Consider the following 18,738-nt stretch of genomic DNA (forward strand, 5'->3'; position numbering starts at 1 on the left):
GAACAATTAGGAGACTTTCAGTTGCTAAACACATCCTCGAAAACTTGAATTGCTCAGCCCAGATGCCTTGGAGGTCAGTGCTTTTGCTTTATAGCCGGGAAGGAGGGGTGAAGATCTCTCTTAAAAGCCATTTTCTTTTAGCTTCCAGTGGTGCCTGTGGAAGAAGATCCTTTTCTCCCAGCCTCTTCCCCTCCCTGAGGCACAACCTGATATGCCCCGAGCAATTTGCGAGATGAACATCATCTGCTGGTACTCCTCGGTTGAGGACCTGCCTTGTGGCTCCCTTCCAGAAGGGTTTGGAGGCGGCGGCGAGGCTGGGAGCAAGCTGAGATGCTGATTGTTGGTGGCTGCTGCAGGAGGGGAAGAACAGAGGCGGGAGGGATTTTTGATTATTATTTGATATCGTTAGAAGCTGGGGAGAGGTTCCAAAATGTGCTTGTATAAGGATCGTGTTACTCAGGGGCCGCCGTGCCCTGTTTCCATAGGGGTAGGGATCTCACTGAGGCTTCAGTGCTGGATTGGCAGCCCTGGCAGAAATCTTGTTCGGTCCCCAGGGTCCTCACTTGGCCCTCCAGAGCCCCTCCAGATCACTCTGTCATTCTGCTACGGCCCTTTATGTCCCAGCTGTGGGTGTGGGATTGGGACAACTAAATGCAAGCTTGGAGAGTTTCTACACTTCCCCATGCCCAGGTTTGGGGGTGGAATGAGCTCAGATTTTGCAGGAAAAGAGCAAAAGGATGGAATTTTCAGGAAAAGAGCAAAAGGACTGCTGAGCTGCAGGGATGTCTCACTCGCTCAGCTCCTCTGCTGTGGTGCTGGGTGGTTGGCAGCAGCCATCCTACATTTCAGGCCAGAGCACAGCCTGTTTTCAGGGCCGTGCGAGTTGTTCTGGCCATAGGTCTGACTTCACCATGAGTGGCTTCTCCATCACCCTTTCTGCCTCTCTAATTGCCGGCCGCTGCATCCCCCGAGGGACATGTAATTGAAGGAGCAGAGAGCTTATTTAGGTCACTGCAGACCACATGTAAAGGCTGGGCACCCCCTGCTTGTACTTTCTCTAGCACTCTTATCTCCAGAGCTGACTGAGTGACTGTTTTTCAAGCAGTTGTGTTCCTTTTATTTGGATGCATGCTTGCAGCAGGGCTGTTTCAGTTCTCAAATATTTCTCTATCTCCCATGGACCCAGCAAGGGGGGAGGAGAAAGCTGTAGCCAAGGAGCAGGATTTGGACACAAGGCTGGTTGTGGCGGGCGAGGGAGCACGCTGCAGCTGGGGGGAGGCCTTCCATACATTGCTTTGTTTATCCCGTGCTCTTCCTGTGCACAGTGCCGGGTTAGACACAAGGGCAGCATCCTTGGCCTACCCAAAACGTGTGTTGTTCGTCAAAGGCCTGCGGGACCGTCACTCTGCATCTGTGCGCTGAAAGATGAGCCTGGCGTGAATGCTCGTATGAGGAGGTGCTTGGTGCTTGAGAGAAACTGGCTGAGCATCACGCCGAAACCATATCGCAGCCTCTGTACAAGCCTGAAAGAGCTGTGGGTGGTGGAAGAAGAACCGAGTAGTTTGGCTCCTTAAATTGCCAGAGTTTCTCGTTCCTGTACCACCACTGGGACTGACCACACGGTGCAGCCCTGACCCCCAGAGCCCATCCAGCTCGCACAGCACCCTCTGCAATACCGATGTGCCTGGACTTTGCTCCTGAGCTGTTAGGGAGCCCTCAGCTCCGGCACGAGTGATCCCAGCCGCTCCCCGGGGATCGGCTGGGGCCTGATAAGCGAGGGGCAGGAAGCAGGCGCTGCCTGACGAGCCGGCTCGGGGTGCTGCGGCTGGCCAACACTGAAGTGGCTGTGCTCACGCGTGTAATGCTGTGTTTGCAGAAGGGCTCTTGTGGAGTGGCCTTTTGTTCCCGTAACACCTGGCAGCAGCTCTCCCAGAGGCAGAAGTCCTTCCCAAATCTTGGCAGCGAGCTCATGCCGATCTGCCTCAGTGCGATGAAGTGGTGGCTGCAGCGCCCAGCACTGCCGCTCCTCTCCCTGCCTTTGGTTTGGTTCGTGTTTATGATATGCAAACAATCCCTAAAGCCGACAGCTAGGGCTGCGTTCGTACAGGTTCCTACAGGGCACCACGTTTTTATTAGGTAACCAGCGAGAGTTTAGCACACCTGATGGCCGGTAGTTATGTGACAGTGAAACACTGGTGGGGATGAAGCACCACAGAGGCATACACGTGGCCTGTTTATCTTGCATAGCTCAGCGGCACTGAGTTTGCTTTTGTTCCACCAACGGTATGTCAACGAGCCCTGCTATGGGATGGGGCAAGGTGTCCCCTGGCCCTGCACGCCAGGACCCCAGGCACTGTGGAGGCAGGATGGAGGTGGCTCCAGTTGCCAGACAGCAGGCCACGTCCTCAGAGCTGGCAGCAGAGGGGAAAAAAAAATAATAAAAAGTTGTTTTGACTTGCAAACAGCACAGATTGGAGAGGAAAGTCATCAGAGGCAACTTAATCTGGAATGCTGAGGCATTATTTTTAGTGTGGCTTTTCTTTCTGCTAACCACACTTTAACAAACAGCAGCTGAGCCGAGGGCCTGTGTGGAGACCTGGTTTTGAAGGGCTTGCTACCCGTCTTACCAGAGCTGCTCTTCATGTCAGGGAGCAAAACCACAGTGTTTCCCTGCCCTTTGCAGTGGTCGTGTCTCCATGGTGACACAAAAGCTGAGAGCCCTCACCTCTGAGGTTGGTGTTTTGGTCGTGAAATGATGTGTGCTGGGCTCGGGTTGCTCTAGGTCTGGCCTCGGCTCAGGAAACCATCCAGCAGCCACACTGGGCAGGGCACAGTACGCAGCCCAAGGCTGCTGGTGGCCATCTCGCTGGGATTTCTGATTTTCTGGATGGTACAGGCTGCGAGATCCCATCCCAGAGCTGCAGTGGGAGCTGGCACTGGGACAGCCGGGGCTGGGCTCCCTCGCAGCTCGTGCTTGGTGGTGACTCAGAGCACAGCCATGGTGCGCTGTGGGCGTCACACAAAGTGCTCCTTCCCTCGGCTGCTTCGTTGGGGTGGCACCCCACAAAACCCCTCTCTCCCAGTCCTCATTTCCACAGATTTCAGCACATTCCTCTGCAAAAGTTGCCCCTAAGAGGAGGGGAATGCTCGAGGCTTGATGACCCAGCTTGGTCCGGGCAATGTCACGTGAAAGGAGCCGGGGCAGGAATGTGGGTGCTGCCTCCCACTTTGCACTGACGCTGTCCCACTGTCATTTTGTGAGTCAACTTTTTGGTTGGATTTGTCCCAAAAACTCATTTTGAAACATTTTGAAGCAGAGGGCAAGCCATGGGGATGCTCAGCCCTAGTACCAGGCATCCATCTAGCCCAGGACAGCAGATGAGCCCAGCGAGGCCCATGCTGGTTCACCCAGTGCTGCATGCAGCACAGCGAGGCTTTGGTGTAGTTTTGTCACAAAAAAAAGCTTTGTGATGTGAGGGAATGACTACCTGTAAGGGGAGGGTAGATGGGAAAGTGGAATAACCCCGCTTGAAGCTGCCCGCTCTCTCCCAGGCACCCCCTACATTTTGGGTAATGCTGGCAGAGGGTTTGCTGCTGCAGGTCCCTCTCTGGCTGATGCTCAGACAGGGTCAGCTGCAGGAGCCGCATTTACAGGCATAGGGATATGGGTCCTAGTAACTAGGGAGGGAATTGGGGCTGGGGGGGACACATCCCACCCCAGACACCCGTCTTTCTCCTGCCACAGCCTCTCTGGATGTGAAGGATCCGGCACACCCAGCTCCCGGGGCAGGGCTCGGGTCCAAGCCTCGCTGCTTGGGCTCCCGGAGTGCATGTTCAGGCACTTGACACCAGCTAGTTTTTTTTTTCTTTCCAGTTGTTTTCTCTCCAAAGGTGCCAATTAAAATTAAACTCTCAGTTGCTTCAGCTGTGGAAATCAGACCAACTTAGTTGACTTAGCATCCTGACTGCAGGCCCCCCAGGTGTCGGCTTGTTGACTCCTGCCTCTGTACCTGCTTATATAGCACCTACTGCCTCGTTGACACCTAGTTAAGTAATGCTCTGAAGCTGAGATTTTCTTGATTACAAGGCAAAAGCGCTTGCTCTTCTCCCTTCCAGCTTCCCACAGGCAGCAAAGCAGCCGCAGGGAGGGGAAGAGGTGGCAGGGAGCCATCCAAGGGCAAAATGTCCCCCGCTCAGCCCCATGGCAGCCCTATCTGGAGCAAAGGGGTGGCCAGAAGCCCACAGCTGGGATGTGGAGGGGGCTGCGGGTGGCAGGAGGAGGCTGGGACCAGCCAGGGTCAGCCCGCGGCTCCGCAGCAAATGGAGGCACCCGACGTCACGCCGGCCGGGGTGGGAGTTGGGTGCGAGGGGCACGGCCGGCGAACAAAGGCTCGCTTTTATTCCTTTCACCAGCAGCCCCTCGCTGCTGCCTCCCTGCCCTGGATTGTTCGTGCGTTTTCTCTGCTTCAGCTGTTTACTGGGTCACCCCGCTGCGGACGCACGCACAAAGAGCGAGCCATCCGCCGAGGCCATCCCCGTGCCACCAGCACCGCGAGCCCCTCTGTGGCCCCGGGAGCACAGTGATGGCATTGAGCCGGGCTGGGAGAGCTCCCGAGCCTGCCCTGCTGTGGGGCTGGGGGCATTGGGAGCCTCCCCCCACCTCCCAGGCATCCTCCTCCAGGATTTCGGGGCCGGGGGGGGGGTCTGGGCTTGTCGTTCTGGGCGATCCTGCCCACGCTTCGATCGCACCAGCTTCGGTGGAGTGAACATAAGTCGACGTAGGCCAATGTAAACACATGGGTGGACACATTCACTTCACGAGGGCTTATTTTGGTGCAGTTTATCTACGCTAAGGAGGTGTCTGAGCTGAATCGAAATGAATCTTGCTCAAATTAAAGCGAGGGGTTGCAGCGCAGTTACCGCAAGCCAGACGGCAGCCAGACAGCTGTGGGTTTTGGGCAGCCTCCAGTTTGTCCACCCCAATCTGTGCATCTTTGAGATGACAGAAAGATAAGACTACTTTTTTTTTTCTTTTTTTTTTTTTCCCCCATTGTAAGCCACAGCCAGTAAGTGAGTGCACAGGCAGCTATATACAGGTTATCCAGGCTGCTCGGGAACAGCGTGGGCAAAACTCCAGCCCCAGCTGTGCACTTCCTTCGTGCAGGTCATCCACTTGGTGGGGGCAAGGGGAGGTTTGGCCAAAGAAGCTGTTTTTAGGGCAATTGATGCTGTTTAAAATTAAATTTTTGGCTGGCTAGACTGGCACATAGGCTGCAAGCTGAGAGCAGGAGAATGTTTATTGAAGGCTTTGTGTTTCTGGGAATGTAAAGACTTTAGGGAACTCGCTAGCTTGAAAATGCTGATACATGCAAGGGACAAAGTGTTTCCCTGGAAATGCAACGACAAACAGATCTGTGTGTCCTGTGCTGGTCCTGAAGTCAGAAATATACTGGTAAACGTGTGTGAAGGCATAATTGAAAGCTCAGCAGTGAGCATCCCAGTGAGTTGCAAGGTCTGTCAGCTCCAACGCCGACCCAGGCGCTTCCCCTTGGCTGCCACGCCGCGGTTCTTGCTGACGCAGAGGTAGCACGCTTGGTGCAAAGGGCCCCGTTCCAGCATTGGAATCAACAGGGTACTACAAAGACAGGTAGGCTTAACTGTCTTCTCTTTGGGACACACACACCCTGTTCTCTTCACATTTGAACGAGGCATTACGGGGCTATCATGTTGCATGAGACCTACAGGTGCTACTGTAGACAAAAAAATGCATTTCAGTTTTGGAGCTCGTTTCTGTGACGTTCCTTGCAGATTTCTCCGTTCCACCTCGGTGAAATACAGACCTTTTGTTCCGAGCCAAAATGACTTACTGTGAACCACTTGATCTTTATTTACTCTTACAGAGCAATAGGCATTAATTTTTTATACACCAGTTGTCACCAGCCACGTGGTTCTGGTTTCACTTCCAGTAATTGCCCTCCGGGTGAGTCCGTAGCGGAGCGGTGGCTCTGCAGGCACAGGCCAGCTGCGTCCCTCGTAAGCAAGGCTGGCCGGGTAGGCGTTGGCGCTGAGCGGGGATGCTGCAGAAACGCACACCAAAGTGATCACGAACGCAAAGCGAAGCAATGTGGAGCAAGAGCTGGAACTGCTGCGTCAGCCGGATCCTTTTTCCATGAACTTAGAGAGGAAGCAAAACCTGCTGCTCTCAGTTTTCTGCTCCGCTTCAGCAGCCTGCGAAGGGAGCCCTTCCTGGCACGTCCCTGGGTGGGAGGCGTGAGGGGAGTCCTGCTCTAGGGGCAGCCTAGGCTGGGCTTTCGCTTAGGATGCAGCTGCCTGGAGGTGTTGGTGGTCTTTGTGTGCCCCAGGGTGTAAGGAACACAGGGTCTGGAGTGACACCGCCAGCCACTTGTGGTGTCTCTGGCACTGCCAGCAGCAGACGTGGCTTGCTTTTCCCAGGGGAGTCCCCAGAGCAAGGCCGATCTCCTGCAGCCCTCAGAGGTCGGCAGGGATGCAGTGGGCACGCAGCATTTTTGCAGGTCCCATTCTCGACTTCCAGACCATAAAAAGAGCGAAAAAGTTTCGATGTGTGGGAAGGCTCGGGGTTTTCTCTGAAAGCAAAACAAACGCGAACGGGGGAGGAATCCAGTGTATCTGCTCTGTCTCGTTTCTGGACCCAAGCGCTGAGCTCCTAATCCTCGCTCCAGCCACTGACTCACTGCGTGCGAGTCACAAGACGCCTTTGTACCAGATCCTCCAGCCGCTGCTTTCTCTTCTCCCTAAGCCACACGGGCGGAGACGGCTGCCTTTGAATATCCTCCCCAAGCACGCTGGGTTATGGACGCAGGCACCGCCAGCAGGATCAGGCCTGCCCTGTCTCAAACAGTGCCCTCGGGCAGGCCCTGATGGAGGAGGTGCCAAAGCCTCCTGCGAGGCAGATGGGGGTGACACGTCCCCACCGCCACCCATCCCTGCCTGGGGGTGCCAGGGGGGGATTTATGGCCCCTGGCTGCTCCCCGTGGTTGCTGGCTGCAGCTGCCCCTGCTTAAACACCTGAAGCAGAGCAGAAGCAGAGCTGAGCCTGTCAGGGAGCCTCGGCTGCAGAGCCAAGCAGCTGATGGGTGAGAACAGGCCCTCAGCTGTTGCCACTGTCCTGGTATCCTGGCAAAAACACCCCCTTTTCACAGCGGGTTTAAGTTTAGCTTCTGGCCCTTTTTCTATTCTTTTCCTGTTTCCCCCCTCTGTCATTATTTTTTCATGGGCTGTTGGAAGCGTTCCTGGTCTGAAGTGGCTCAGAGGAGGCAGGAAGGAAGGCGGAGAGTGTCGAAAACCCGAAGAAGAAAACACATCCATCTGCTGAGCACCCCAGCGCTGCAGCTCCGTGCGGGGCAGGGGCCGGGATTCGAGCTCCATCAGCAGCGATGTGATACAGCACAGGGGAAGAGGAACGGCCTGGGATCGAGCTGGAGTGCTGGCTGGAGACAGCCGTGACACCCAGCAAAGCTTGGTCACTGCTGGGTGGGTGTTTGGGAGCTCCTGGCCTCCATGGGGCTGCTGATCCAAAGCACGTGCTGGGGGTGACCATCAGCACCGGGCGTATTTCCTTTCCCCAAGCACAGGGAGGTTCAGCAGTGCCTCTGGGTGGTCTCTGCAGCCTTCCCGAGCACGGCTGGGGAAAGGAAAGCTGGGGAAAGGAAACCGAGGAGCAGAAGGGCTGACCCTGACCGGCAGAGCCCTGGGGGGAACATCAGCCCTGGGGGGGGTTTTGCCTGGAAGTCCCCACCAGGCAGAGTGTTGTAGGGTGTTGTGCTGCGTGCGCTTATTTTGGGCGAGCAGGACAGAGGGCACTTCTGCTTCTGCGGTCTGTATCTGTGGTTCACGGAACTCAAGTTGTTTTCCTTTCACTAGATGAAGGTGGATTTATTTTTTTTCTAATTTCCTTTTACATAACGCTGTGCATTTTCGTTTACATAAGAGGCCCCAGAGTTACCGCCGTGCATTGCATGGGTTCAGGATCTGCTCCCCAGGGTGAAACAAAAGTGAACTTGGGGCTTGTGTAAACTGTGGAGGACGTGGTCCTGGGTTTCTTTCGTTTCTGGAAGTGCCAATTTCCCATTGCTGGTGGGAAGGCATTACTGTGAGAAGGGACTGGAGACTGCAAAGTCCAAACCCGTTGTACCGCCTGCAGAACACACATTTTGCGTTGCCCAGCTGAAAGGGAGCAGAGTAACACGAACATCTTGATCTTTAAACCAGCTGTTGTTCAGGGAGCATCAGTAAAAGCACTTTAAGCAGTCTTGTCTCATCCGTGTGTGCTGAAATTAATACCTTTTCCCACTAACAGTTCATTACTCTGTGCCTTTGGAGGCCAATGCACTAAGCCATGGCACGTGGGACCAGTGCTGTGAAGACCTGGTAATTGTTGGCTAATTGTGCGTGATGTGCAGGAATGTTGTCACAGTTAATCCTGCGCTGGGCTCCTGTCTTACTAAACCCACCTTTGTGATTTATCTCAATGCTTTCTAGAATGCAGTTTCCTAGCCAATATGTTCCTTGCTGTTGGGATTTTGCATTTTTCTCCCCTTCAGCTGATGAGAAGGGGCAAAGGCAGGTTCCCTGCTGCCCTGTGCCTTGTCCCTGACACTGCAGCCCTTCTTCCAGGCTTGCTTGGCTAAATCCTAGAGCTCGTTATTAAACCTCCGTGTGAAGACGTGGGGTTCAGCGCCGTGCTGTGTACCAGAACATGCGCCCGGGAGTGGAAGAGTTGATTGCACGGAGCAGGAATTCCTCCCTGGTGTAGTCACCAAGGCTTTGAAGTCAGGTCCGGAGCTCCCCACTGCTCCCGCAGCCCAGGGCTATCCGCGGCTCCAAGAGGCGGTCTCTGAAACCAGGCAAGCCATCTGGCGCGGCCTCCAGTTTCATATTTCAGGGGATGAACTCCTGCCGAGTTCACTTACGGCTGCTTTTTTGCAAAAGCTTCCAGCTCTCGCAGAATTTTGTCCCATTCCCCCCCCGTTCAACACACGAAGGGTTCTCCCGTGCCCCCACCCGAGCAGGAGCAGGGCTGCGTGCCAAGAGGGAGAAACTGGGGGCACGTGGTTGGGTTTGATGTCTTCCCTTTTTTTGATGCCCGTTTTCTTGAAATGCTTTCTATCCCGTTTTCTGGGACGCTGAGTTCCTAAATACGAGTTTGGTGGAGGGTACAAATGCCATAACCATCGATGTACTCAGAGTTAGCGCTGTCACGGAAAAGCTTTGCTGAATTTTGCTGCAACCATTTGAAGTGCTGCCTGGGCCTGCTGGCCACAGCTCTGCTACCAAGTCAGTGCAGTGAGTGGAAGGGGCTGCTCACCCACACCTCTGCTCGGCTATTTAGGTTAAGGTGCTGGTGAGGGAGGCTTTGGTTGTGGGTGCCAGGCTGTGGTTGTGCCACTGAGGTCTCACTCACGTTCCCTTCTGCTTTCCAAGCTGGAAAAGTCCAGCAGACAACAAATACCTGCTGCAGCAGCAATATCTACCCGTGCTTGTCTGTCAGAGCTCTTTTGAGACCGTTCTGGGGACGTTTCTCTTTGGTTGACTTGCTGGAAGTCCTACAGGGAGCTGGTGCGAGTGGCAGGCAGGATTTCAGAGCTGTCGGTGCTCATCCCATAACTATAAGCCATGGCTGGGGGTTCTGAGCTCTGCCAGCCCTGCCTCTGGTCCCTCATCTCCCCACGTGCAAAGGGAGAGCTGTGGGTTAGGAGCAGGTGCCGAGGTGGGGCTGCCCCGGCTGTGTCCTGCTGCTGCTTTTTGCTCCGTTAGTTTTTAACGAGCATGTGCCGAATGCGCAATCAGCATCTCGGAGAAAGAGCAGGAGGAAAGAGGAAGCTCACGCAGAATATAAATAACCAAATTTTAAAATGTACCAGTGTAGCAACTCGCCCGGCTCTTGGCATGAGCCTAGCTGGAAACCGCTCGGAAGCTGCGTTCTGTGCGTGTGGTTTGCAAAGGGGGAACTTCAGGGGACATCGCACGAGTCAGCAAGACAGAAAATGAATGAATCCGACGGTCTCAAATATAGGAAGGAAACGAAATTTGCTTCTACGCGCATTAAAATTAGGTGCACCCTCTGCACGTGACATGAAATACAAGAGTGGAAACCCTTGCGTTTGTGGCAAGAGTTTCCACTGGAGTTGCACAGCAGCTGCCAATGATTCATGCATTGATCCTGGGACATTTTGTCCTCTCCTACAATTTGATTTCTTTATTAATTTAATTGCATCTTAACAAGCATCTGGTTTTGGATGGCTCTTTGTGTCTGGGGTTTATAACTGCCTAGCCAAATATCTTTTTGGAGTTAGGCTGTGTGGGGGTCTGGTCCTGCTGGAGCTTTCCTCCATCCCAAACTGGGAAGTTTCCAAAGCTTTTCCTTCTATGTGTTAGAAACAGCTTCCACAGGGGGAAGACAGACATCCTGGTTGGCATAGGATCAAGTTGGGTTGGCATGGGATCGCTCCAAGTGCCTGGTGTGGACGTGGGGCTGCAGTGGTGTCGACAGAGCTCTTTTGGGGTCGTGCCGGTCCCCCTGGTTCCCTGCTAAGGCGAAGCAGCTTGTGGGGTCAGGAGCAGCTCACCTGGCCCAGGAGCACCTCACTGCTCTCACTTTCATGTCCGATGGCATGGGTGGCCACTCTGGCAGGGCTCTCAGCAGCCCAGAGTCTTGCTGGGACAAGAGGGAGATGTGCAGGAAGGCTCAGGGCACACCTTGCTGGTGGGTGAGCGCGTTTCGCTCTGGAAATTCAGGCCTGTCTATACCTGAAAGCACATTTCTGCTGTAACTTATCCCAGAGCACAGAGGAAGATGGATGCAGGCGTCCAGGATTTCTGTCTGTCTCTGCGTGGGTGCTGCCAGGGTCGGTTGGATGGGTTCGGGTGTTCACAGCTGCAGTTAGGAGCCTCATGGCACCTCTGAGCTTCAGCAAGCCAAACGCCTTGGCACGAAGTGAGAAGAGCAGGTTCAGTAGCAAGTGAGGAAGAAGTCCAATAACCCTGTCCTGAGGGATTCTCTGTCCTCATTCATTACAGCTGTGAGTAAGAGGCTCTTTAAAGTTTTCCCCTTGCTCTCTGAGCTGGTTGTGATTCTCTGCCTTAATTCCTCGCTAATAACAAGCGTTTGACGTGAGCACGGGGCGGTAATAACACGGCGATCGCTGCTGTGATGATAAAGGACGGTGATGAGGAGCAGGTTAGAGCAGGCTTGGATCTGTCTGCTCAGGTTGTGCTTGGTGCTTTCTGCTCAGCATCTCCTGAGATGTGCGGCATCGACTGGAGCCGTGGTCCTCGTGTCCATGGGGGGCGGTTTGGGACGGGGGGTTTTGTGCCCTGCAGGCTGCAGGGAAAGCCGTGGGCTGGCAGCGTGCTGTGCCCCCCTGAGTGTGGTCACCTCCCCCTGCTCAGGAGGGAGGGAGATCCCCGCTGAGGGATCTGCAGAAATCCTCTCAGGGAGGTGCTGATTCAGCAGAGCATGGTGGGGAGAGGGCTGGGCCAAATCTGGGGGGGTCTCCACATCCCCAGAGCAGAAAGGAGAGCCTCGTGGCTGGGTCAGGATGTGCCCCGGGGGTACAGCAACCTGTCTGTTTGTCCCTGAGGCCACCCCACTGCTGCTCACTGGGGTTTTCCCCCAGATTTGAGCTTCCCTCTTGAGTTTCTGCCCAGTGTGCGTGGCCAACACTGCCTGGAGCTGATGGGCAGTTTGGTTTCACGGCCATTATTTGCTATCCATGGTGCAAAATGGCTTGCAAGTGCTTGAGGTGCTTGGGGCAGATTACCAAGATTATATCCAGAGCCAGCAGCAATGTCACCTTACTGCCCGTAAGGCCACAGGGAGGGGGACAGCCGGGACACAGAGGCTTGGCTCTGCCTGGGTGCGGGCTCTGGGTCCAGCTGCCCCAAAGGGCTGGTGCTGCCGGCTTTGGGTTTGGGGAGCAAAATCCCTTTGTCTTGCCAGGACGCCCCGTACGGGCTCATGAGAGCACCTCTGCCACCTGTTACCCTCCTTATCTCATGGTGTATCGTGTTGTCTCACGCAGAGCTCCACACAGGAGATCGGAGAAGAGCTGGAGGATGGTGTGATCTACAGCATATCGCTCCGGAAGGTGCAGCTCCATCACACGGCCAACAAAGGGCAGCGGTGGCTGGGGGTAAGCTGGGGCTCGGCCAGCATCGCTCCGTGGGGTGTTTTGTGATGTTTCCCTGCCAGACAGGGTGATCTGATCTGGGGGCTCAGCAGGGTCCATACCAGCCCGCGTCCTGCCCTCTTCTTGTGCCCCTGGATGCTCCTGGTCTGGGAGCTCCTTCCAAGCCTTATCCCTAAATGAGGTATTTAATCTGGGAGAGGGGGGCTGGGAGCACCGCTGTCCTCTGCCCCATGGGAAAAAGGATTGAGGGAAACAATCTGAAGCCTCGTTTTGCAAAATGGGGCAACCCTGATTTGCAGCTGGATTTCAGCAACCCTGGGGCTTCCCTGTCCCCAAACCCCATCAGGGAGTCCCAGGCACTGCAGGGGTCCCTGCCCCAGCTGAGACCCGAACAGCTCTTGCTGAGCTGATGGGACCACGTCGTGTTTGCATGTGTCTGCTTCGTCCAGCCCACTGACTCGTGCTCCTTGTCCTGGCAGTTTGAGAACGAGTCGGCCTTAAACCTCTACGAGACGTGTAAGGTGCGGACGATAAAGGCTGGGACTTTGGAGAAGCTGGTGGAGTACCTGGTCTCGGCCTTCAAGGGCAATGACTCCACCTACGTCACCATCTTCCTGTGCACGTACCGGGCCTTCGCCACCACCAAGCAAGTGCTGGACCTGCTGCTCAACAGGTGAGGCTGCCCCGTGCCCCAAAATGCAGCTGGGGGTGGCTGATGCCCGAGCCCCTTCGGCCAGGAGAGCTCCAGCATCTTCTGCCACGCGGTGGAGGTCTGATGGGCTTCTCCCAGCCCCATCAGCACGAAGGTTTTGGGGTGGGTTGAGGAGGAAATGCTCATCCTGGTCCCCGGGGGAGATGTGGAGGGAGAAGAGGCAGAGCTGAGTGCAGGACCCTCACTGTCTCCTCGCTGTGCCCTGCCAGGTATGGCAAGCTCCACGCGCAGGCGAACGGGGACCACGCCAGGCACGTTGTGGATGAGAGGATGGAGCTGAAGAAGTAAGTCTGACCACGCTGCGGGTCACCCAGAGACAGGGGGCTCTGCTGATGGCCCTGTGGCTCATGCGTGGAGGCATGCGATGTCCCACGGGCCCGTGGGTGCACACGGGTACCTCGTGGCACCCGATTCTCACACGGGCCTGCCCGCGTTCCTCTCCTCGCAGCACCATCTCCTCCATCCTGGGCGCCTGGCTGGACCAGTACTCGGAGGACTTCCGCAAGCCCCCAGACTTCGCCTGCCTCAAGCAGCTCATCTCCTACGTGCGCCACAACATCCCCGGCTCGGACCTCGAGCGCCGAGCCCGCATCCTGCTGGCCCAGTTCCAGCAGCAGGAGCAGAGCGAGACCGAAGCAGAAGGTGGGATGGAGGTTCCCTGCTCACCGGGGTGTTTGGGGCTGCAGGGAGAGCAGTACTGGTTAGCACTGAGGATCTCCAGAGCCTTTGCTCTGGAGCCTTTGGCCACCACGTGGCTAAAACCCCTGTAAATACTGCCTGCGTTTACATGGAGACACACCGGGAAGCTAATCCAGCTGAACTAGAGGTGGTATTTCTTAGGGGATTAGCTAATCTGCCTTTAATCCTTCGTGGACGTTGGTATCCAGGTGAAAATGCCCGTCCTTCTACCTGGGCCTAGTTTATTTGAGCAGACGGAGATTAGGAGCTCTGAGGTGGGCTGTGGGTGTCTGCAGGGGCTGGCATGGGATGTGTGGTGTGGTGCTGAGCTCGTGGCCGCCCTGTGGTGCTCAGCTTCATGCCGTTTCTCACAGCTGTGGAGCACGGCGGCTGCACGTTCCAGCTGGTGGAGGAGAACGGGGTCGGGGACGGGAAGTTGGATTTCCTCTCCTTCTCCCCAGAGATGGTGGCGGAACAGTTCACGCTGATGGATGCTGTGAGTACTCACTCAGAAGGTGCTCTGCCCACCTGCTGCTCCGGGCACAAGCCTGCCTGCTCCCTTGCTCCTGGCTGCCTCTTTTCCCAAAAAAAACCCACGTCTCCATCCCCTTATCTTCCAGGAGCTGTTTAAGAAAGTGGTGCCTTACCACTGCCTGGGCTGCATCTGGTCGCAGCGAGACAAGAAAGGCAAAGAGCACCTGGCACCCACCATCCGTGCCACGGTCTCGCAGTTCAACAGCGTGGCCAACTGCGTCATCGCCACGTGTCTCGGAGACCGGTCCCTGAAGCCGCAGCAGAGGGCTAAAGTGGTGGAGCGGTGGATCGAAGTGGCTCGGGTAGGACAGCACCATCCTGCTCGCCTCCTGCCCCTGCCCGGAGCTGGGGTTTGGCAGTCTGGGCATTGCAGCAGGTCCCTTGGCTTTGTTTTTTTTAACACGGGGTCCCTTTGTCTGTCCCCAGGAGTGCCGCCTCCTGAAGAACTTCTCCTCCCTCCGAGCCATCCTCTCGGCTCTGCAGTGCAACGCTGTTCACCGGCTGAAGAAAACGTGGGACGAGGTCCTGCGGTGAGCAGCAGTTGCTGGGGTCCTGCTGGGAGGTCTCAGGGGAGGTTGTGCTGCTGTTGTGGCTCTTTAATGCATGGAGGGGATCACTGCAGCTCTGGCTTTGCCCAGAACCCAGGGATCTAAGGAGGAAATAAAAGCAGCATTGCCTGCTTCTCCTTTCCATCCGAAACACCCTGGGATAACCTCAGACAGCAAGGCTTGCTGGAGCTGCGAGCTTTGCTGGGGTCATTTGGGTGAGCAGAAGAGAGCCCGAGGAAGCGTCGCACCGTTGCTGACTTCCCCCTGTGTTTCCCCCGAGCAGGGAGAGCTTCCGCACCTTCCACGAGCTCTCGGAGATCTTCTCTGACGAGAACAACCACTCCCTGAGCCGGGAGCTTCTCATTAAGGTACGGGGAAGCGGGCACCCACATCGCTGTACGTCTGACACGGAGCTTAGGCTGATGCTGGCAGAAATCTCCACGTTGCTCCAGCTGCCAGCCCTGGCGGAGCTGCTGGGGCTGCAGGCAGGGGGTTTGGAGCAGGCTGGGCTTTCTGCTTCTCCACCCAAAAGTCGTCATTGCCTGAAGCGCTCAGAGCAATTTAGCCAGCAGAGATAAGCAGTGGGATATGATCCTGTGCACCAGATGACGGCTGCTCCCCAGAGGCAGCTGCGTTTGAGCAGCCTGGTGCAAAGGGCAGAGCTCTCGGGAGGCCTCTTGGTTTAAGGTTGGGCTGTGGGGTCTGTGAAAGGCTGCAGCCCCAGCGTCCTTCCCGCAGCTTTCCAGCCTCGCTGCAGAACGGGGCTGAGATCACACAAAACACAAAAGGGAACAAAACATCCCATTGAGGAGCTGTTTATACAGAGGGCTGGAAATGGGAGCAGCCTTTCCTATTCACTGAGGCTCTCCTCCCTGTTTGCCATGGAAAAGCTCAGCCTTGATTTCCTCCTTTTCCCCTCATTCCTCTTAACCTCCATGAGCAAATTCCACCAGTAAAAGGGGGTGTGAACTTTAGCTCCTCTCTTGTAATGGTTTCCCACCCACGCTGATCCCCACTTCTCCCCACCACCCAGGAGGGCACGTCCAAATTCGCCACCTTGGAGATCAACCCCAAGAGGGCTCAGAAGCGGCAGCAGCAGCAGCGAGAGATGGTGAGTGGGGCACGGCCCTTCCCGTGTCCCCTTCCTGGTGGCTCTGTGGGCTGGGCTCAGCTCTTCGCTGACCCCGGCTGTCCCTTGCTGTCCCCCAGGGCGTGATGCAGGGCACCATTCCTTACCTCGGCACCTTCCTCACAGACCTGGTGATGCTCGACACCGCCATGAAGGATTTCCTGGACGTACGTACCTCCGTCTCTATCCTCCAACCCCTCTCCTTCCTCCACCCGGGCATCCCCACAGCCTGGAGTGGAAAATGGGGGCGGTTCCCCGTACATCTCACTCTGCCCCACTGTGTGTCCTATATCCAACGCTTCCCCCTCTGTGTCCTATATCCAGCGCTGCCCCTGTGCCTTCATTCCCTGGCCGTTCTCGCACTGCCCCTTGGCGGGCACAGCCCGCACTGCAGCGGCTCCAAGCTGGGCAGGCAGAGAGGGCTGGGAGCAATTCTCCTTCCCCTGCTTCCCACTGACCTCTGTTCCTTCTTTTCCAGGGAGGGCTGATCAACTTTGAGAAGAGAAGGAAGGTGAGAGCTTCACCGTGGCATGGGCACAGCTGGGTGGAGGGAGGAGGCTGGCTTTGTGCAAGCCCAGGCTCTGCCGGTCTCTTTGGGGTCGATCTCTCTTTTTCTTTGCTGTGGTGTTCTTCATTTTGGGGAGGGAGATCTCTGTGCACAGGGCTGAGCTTTTTAGGGGCGTGTGGGCGCGCTGAGGCTGGCAAACATCCGTTCTGACTGCCTCCGTTGGCTGCAGGAGTTTGAAGTCATCGCTCAGATCAAGCTGCTTCAGTCGGCCTGCAACAACTACAGCTTCACGCAGGAGGACCACTTCGTGGACTGGTTCCACAGCCTGGAGCGGCTCAGCGAGGCCGAGAGGTGAGCACGAGCGGGGCCGAGCTGCTGCTGCTGCACAGGGAAGCCCCCGGCTCATCGCCTCCAGCTCTGCAGCCCTCGCCTTGCCCCGGCGAGCTGCAACCTTCCTCTCCTCTCCCCCCAGCTACGGGCTGTCGTGTGAGATTGAGCCGCTGTCGGAGTCAGCCAGCAACACGCTGAAGGCCAAGAAGAACACGGGCATCATCAAGCGATGGAGCGAGTGAGTCCGCTCGTCCCGGCGGGATGCGGGGTGGAGGCGGGTGCCAAGGCCGTCCCCATGGTGGCCGCAGTGGTGCTGGGCCATCCTTTCCTCATCCCGCTCCCTTCTCACCCTGCCCCTGTCCCTCCCGGCAGCCGGCAGCCGCCGAGCAGCGAGCCCTGTGCCAGCGGCAGCTCCCACTCCAAGTCCTTCGACCAGCTCAAGTGCGGGCAGTACCTGTGCAGCGGGGACGCCACCGACTCGGTCAGCGTCACCTCTGCCGGCTCCAGCAGCTCGGACGTGGAGGAGATCAACATCAGCTTCATCCCCGAGTCCCCCGACTGCCAGGAGAAGAAGGTACGGGGCAGCTCGTGGGGAGGCAGGCGTGCCCTTCACGTGGGGACAGCCCTCAGCCTGCTTTGGGGCTGGGGGCCTCGGCGTGGCGGGGTCTCACGCCTCCGGTGGCTGTACGTCCCCTGCTGGCGCAGGGCAGTGAGATCCCTCTGGCCTCCCTTCCCCAGCACTCGTACACCCCGTCTGTGGCTGATGGAGAAGCTAAAACCACTGTGTCCTCCGCATCCCCTCTCCTCCCTGCCCTCCAGTTCTGGGAATCCACCTCCCTCTCCTCCCTGGACACGTCGGGCATCGGCTCGGGCTCCAGCAGTGCCTCGTCCTCCTCCGTCTCCTCCACGCCGGTGACGGCCTCCCGCACCCACAAGCGCTCGGTCTCCGGCATCTCCAGCTACTCGTCCCTCTCGCTGCCCCTCTACAACCAGCAAGTCGACGACTGCTGCATCATCCGCGTCAGCCTGGCCGTGGACAACGGCAACATGTACAAGAGCATCCTGGTGAGCAGCGGGGAATTTGGGCGGGGGGGGAGCTCGCCGCGCTTGGACGCGGGCATGTCCCACACCGGGAGGAGACGGAGGCGGGAGGTTTTGCAGCGTTTTGTCCCCTCTTCGGTTAATAATGCTCTGTGCCTGCAGGTGACGAGCCAGGATAAGACCCCGGTGGTTATTCGCAAGGCCATGGCCAAACACAACTTGGACGGGGACCGGCCTGAAGACTACGAGCTCGTTCAGATCATCTCGGAGGAGAGAGGTGCGTACCGGGGTGCGGGAGGCTTTCCAGGCCCTGGCTGTCTCCCCAGCTGACCACACCTCAGCCTGGGGAGCACAGGGGGGAGCAGGGCTGGGAGGTGGCAGCAGGGGGGTGCCAGCCCCCAGGGACTCCTCGCAGCCCCTTTCGGGGTGCCCATCTGACCCCTGTCCTTGGACACTTCTAGAGCTGAAAATCCCCGACAACGCCAACGTCTTCTACGCCATGAACTCAGCTGCCAACTACGACTTCGTGCTGAAGAAGCGGGGTTTCTCCAAGGGGGTGAAGATCAAGCACGGCTCCAGCTCCACCCTGCCCAGGATGAAGCAGAAAGGCCTGAAGATCGCCAAAGGCATCTTCTAGCCTCAGCCCCACTGCCACCCCTCACCGACGGGGCCTTGGGGGCAGGCTGCTCCGGGCCCGGCTGTGGCTGGTCCCCGTGCCACCGGCACGGCGAGGAGCGACCCTCGCCCGCACCGAGAGCCAGGGCGCTTTGGCAACCGGTGGCCTCCGCCTCTCTCTGCACAAGCTCCTGTTTCAATCAGGTCTTTTTTTTTTTTTTTTTTTTTTTTTTTTCCTCTACACAGGAAGGCAGCGGGGGGAAATCTCTCTGTTTTATTATTTTTATTTTTCAAACCTTCCACGGTGCGCCACTCGTCCAGCCGCCGGCCTGCCCAGAGCAGGAGCCCGCCTCTCTGCCGTAGGTGCCTTGTGTCCGCGCGAGCCGGGGAGCGGAGGCCTGCAGAGGGGCCGTTTGCAAGGAAGCTGCTCCGGGAGCTTCCCAGCGTTGGTTTTACCTCCACGTCCTTATCCT

General features: G+C 57.0%; 1 protein-coding gene across 3 annotated transcripts in view; it reads left to right on the plus strand.

Annotated features, from left to right (window-relative positions):
- The window catches only part of RALGDS (ral guanine nucleotide dissociation stimulator), a 45,911-nt gene extending 27,616 nt beyond the window's left edge, over positions 1-18,295 (plus strand). For 2 of the 3 annotated variants that reach the window (XM_082775634.1, XM_082775632.1), the window contains exons 2-18: positions 12,063-12,173; positions 12,650-12,843; positions 13,092-13,166; positions 13,331-13,524; positions 13,935-14,056; positions 14,181-14,396; positions 14,521-14,624; positions 14,926-15,010; positions 15,676-15,753; positions 15,852-15,938; positions 16,250-16,282; positions 16,509-16,630; positions 16,752-16,847; positions 16,982-17,183; positions 17,348-17,674; positions 17,813-17,927; positions 18,112-18,295. In XM_082775634.1, the coding sequence (XP_082631760.1) occupies positions 12,063-12,173; positions 12,650-12,843; positions 13,092-13,166; positions 13,331-13,524; positions 13,935-14,056; positions 14,181-14,396; positions 14,521-14,624; positions 14,926-15,010; positions 15,676-15,753; positions 15,852-15,938; positions 16,250-16,282; positions 16,509-16,630; positions 16,752-16,847; positions 16,982-17,183; positions 17,348-17,674; positions 17,813-17,927; positions 18,112-18,287 (2,337 nt within the window). In that variant the 3' untranslated portion in view covers positions 18,288-18,295. The remainder of the gene's footprint in view (positions 1-12,062; positions 12,174-12,649; positions 12,844-13,091; positions 13,167-13,330; positions 13,525-13,934; positions 14,057-14,180; positions 14,397-14,520; positions 14,625-14,925; positions 15,011-15,675; positions 15,754-15,851; positions 15,939-16,249; positions 16,283-16,508; positions 16,631-16,751; positions 16,848-16,981; positions 17,184-17,347; positions 17,675-17,812; positions 17,928-18,111) is intronic. The other variant, XM_082775633.1, reaches the window with a different exon arrangement.
- Positions 18,296-18,738: the final 443 nt, after the last annotated feature.

This window comes from Aythya marila (assembly GCF_965140915.1).
Source record: "Aythya marila genome assembly, chromosome: 19".
NCBI lineage: Eukaryota > Metazoa > Chordata > Aves > Anseriformes > Anatidae > Aythya > Aythya marila.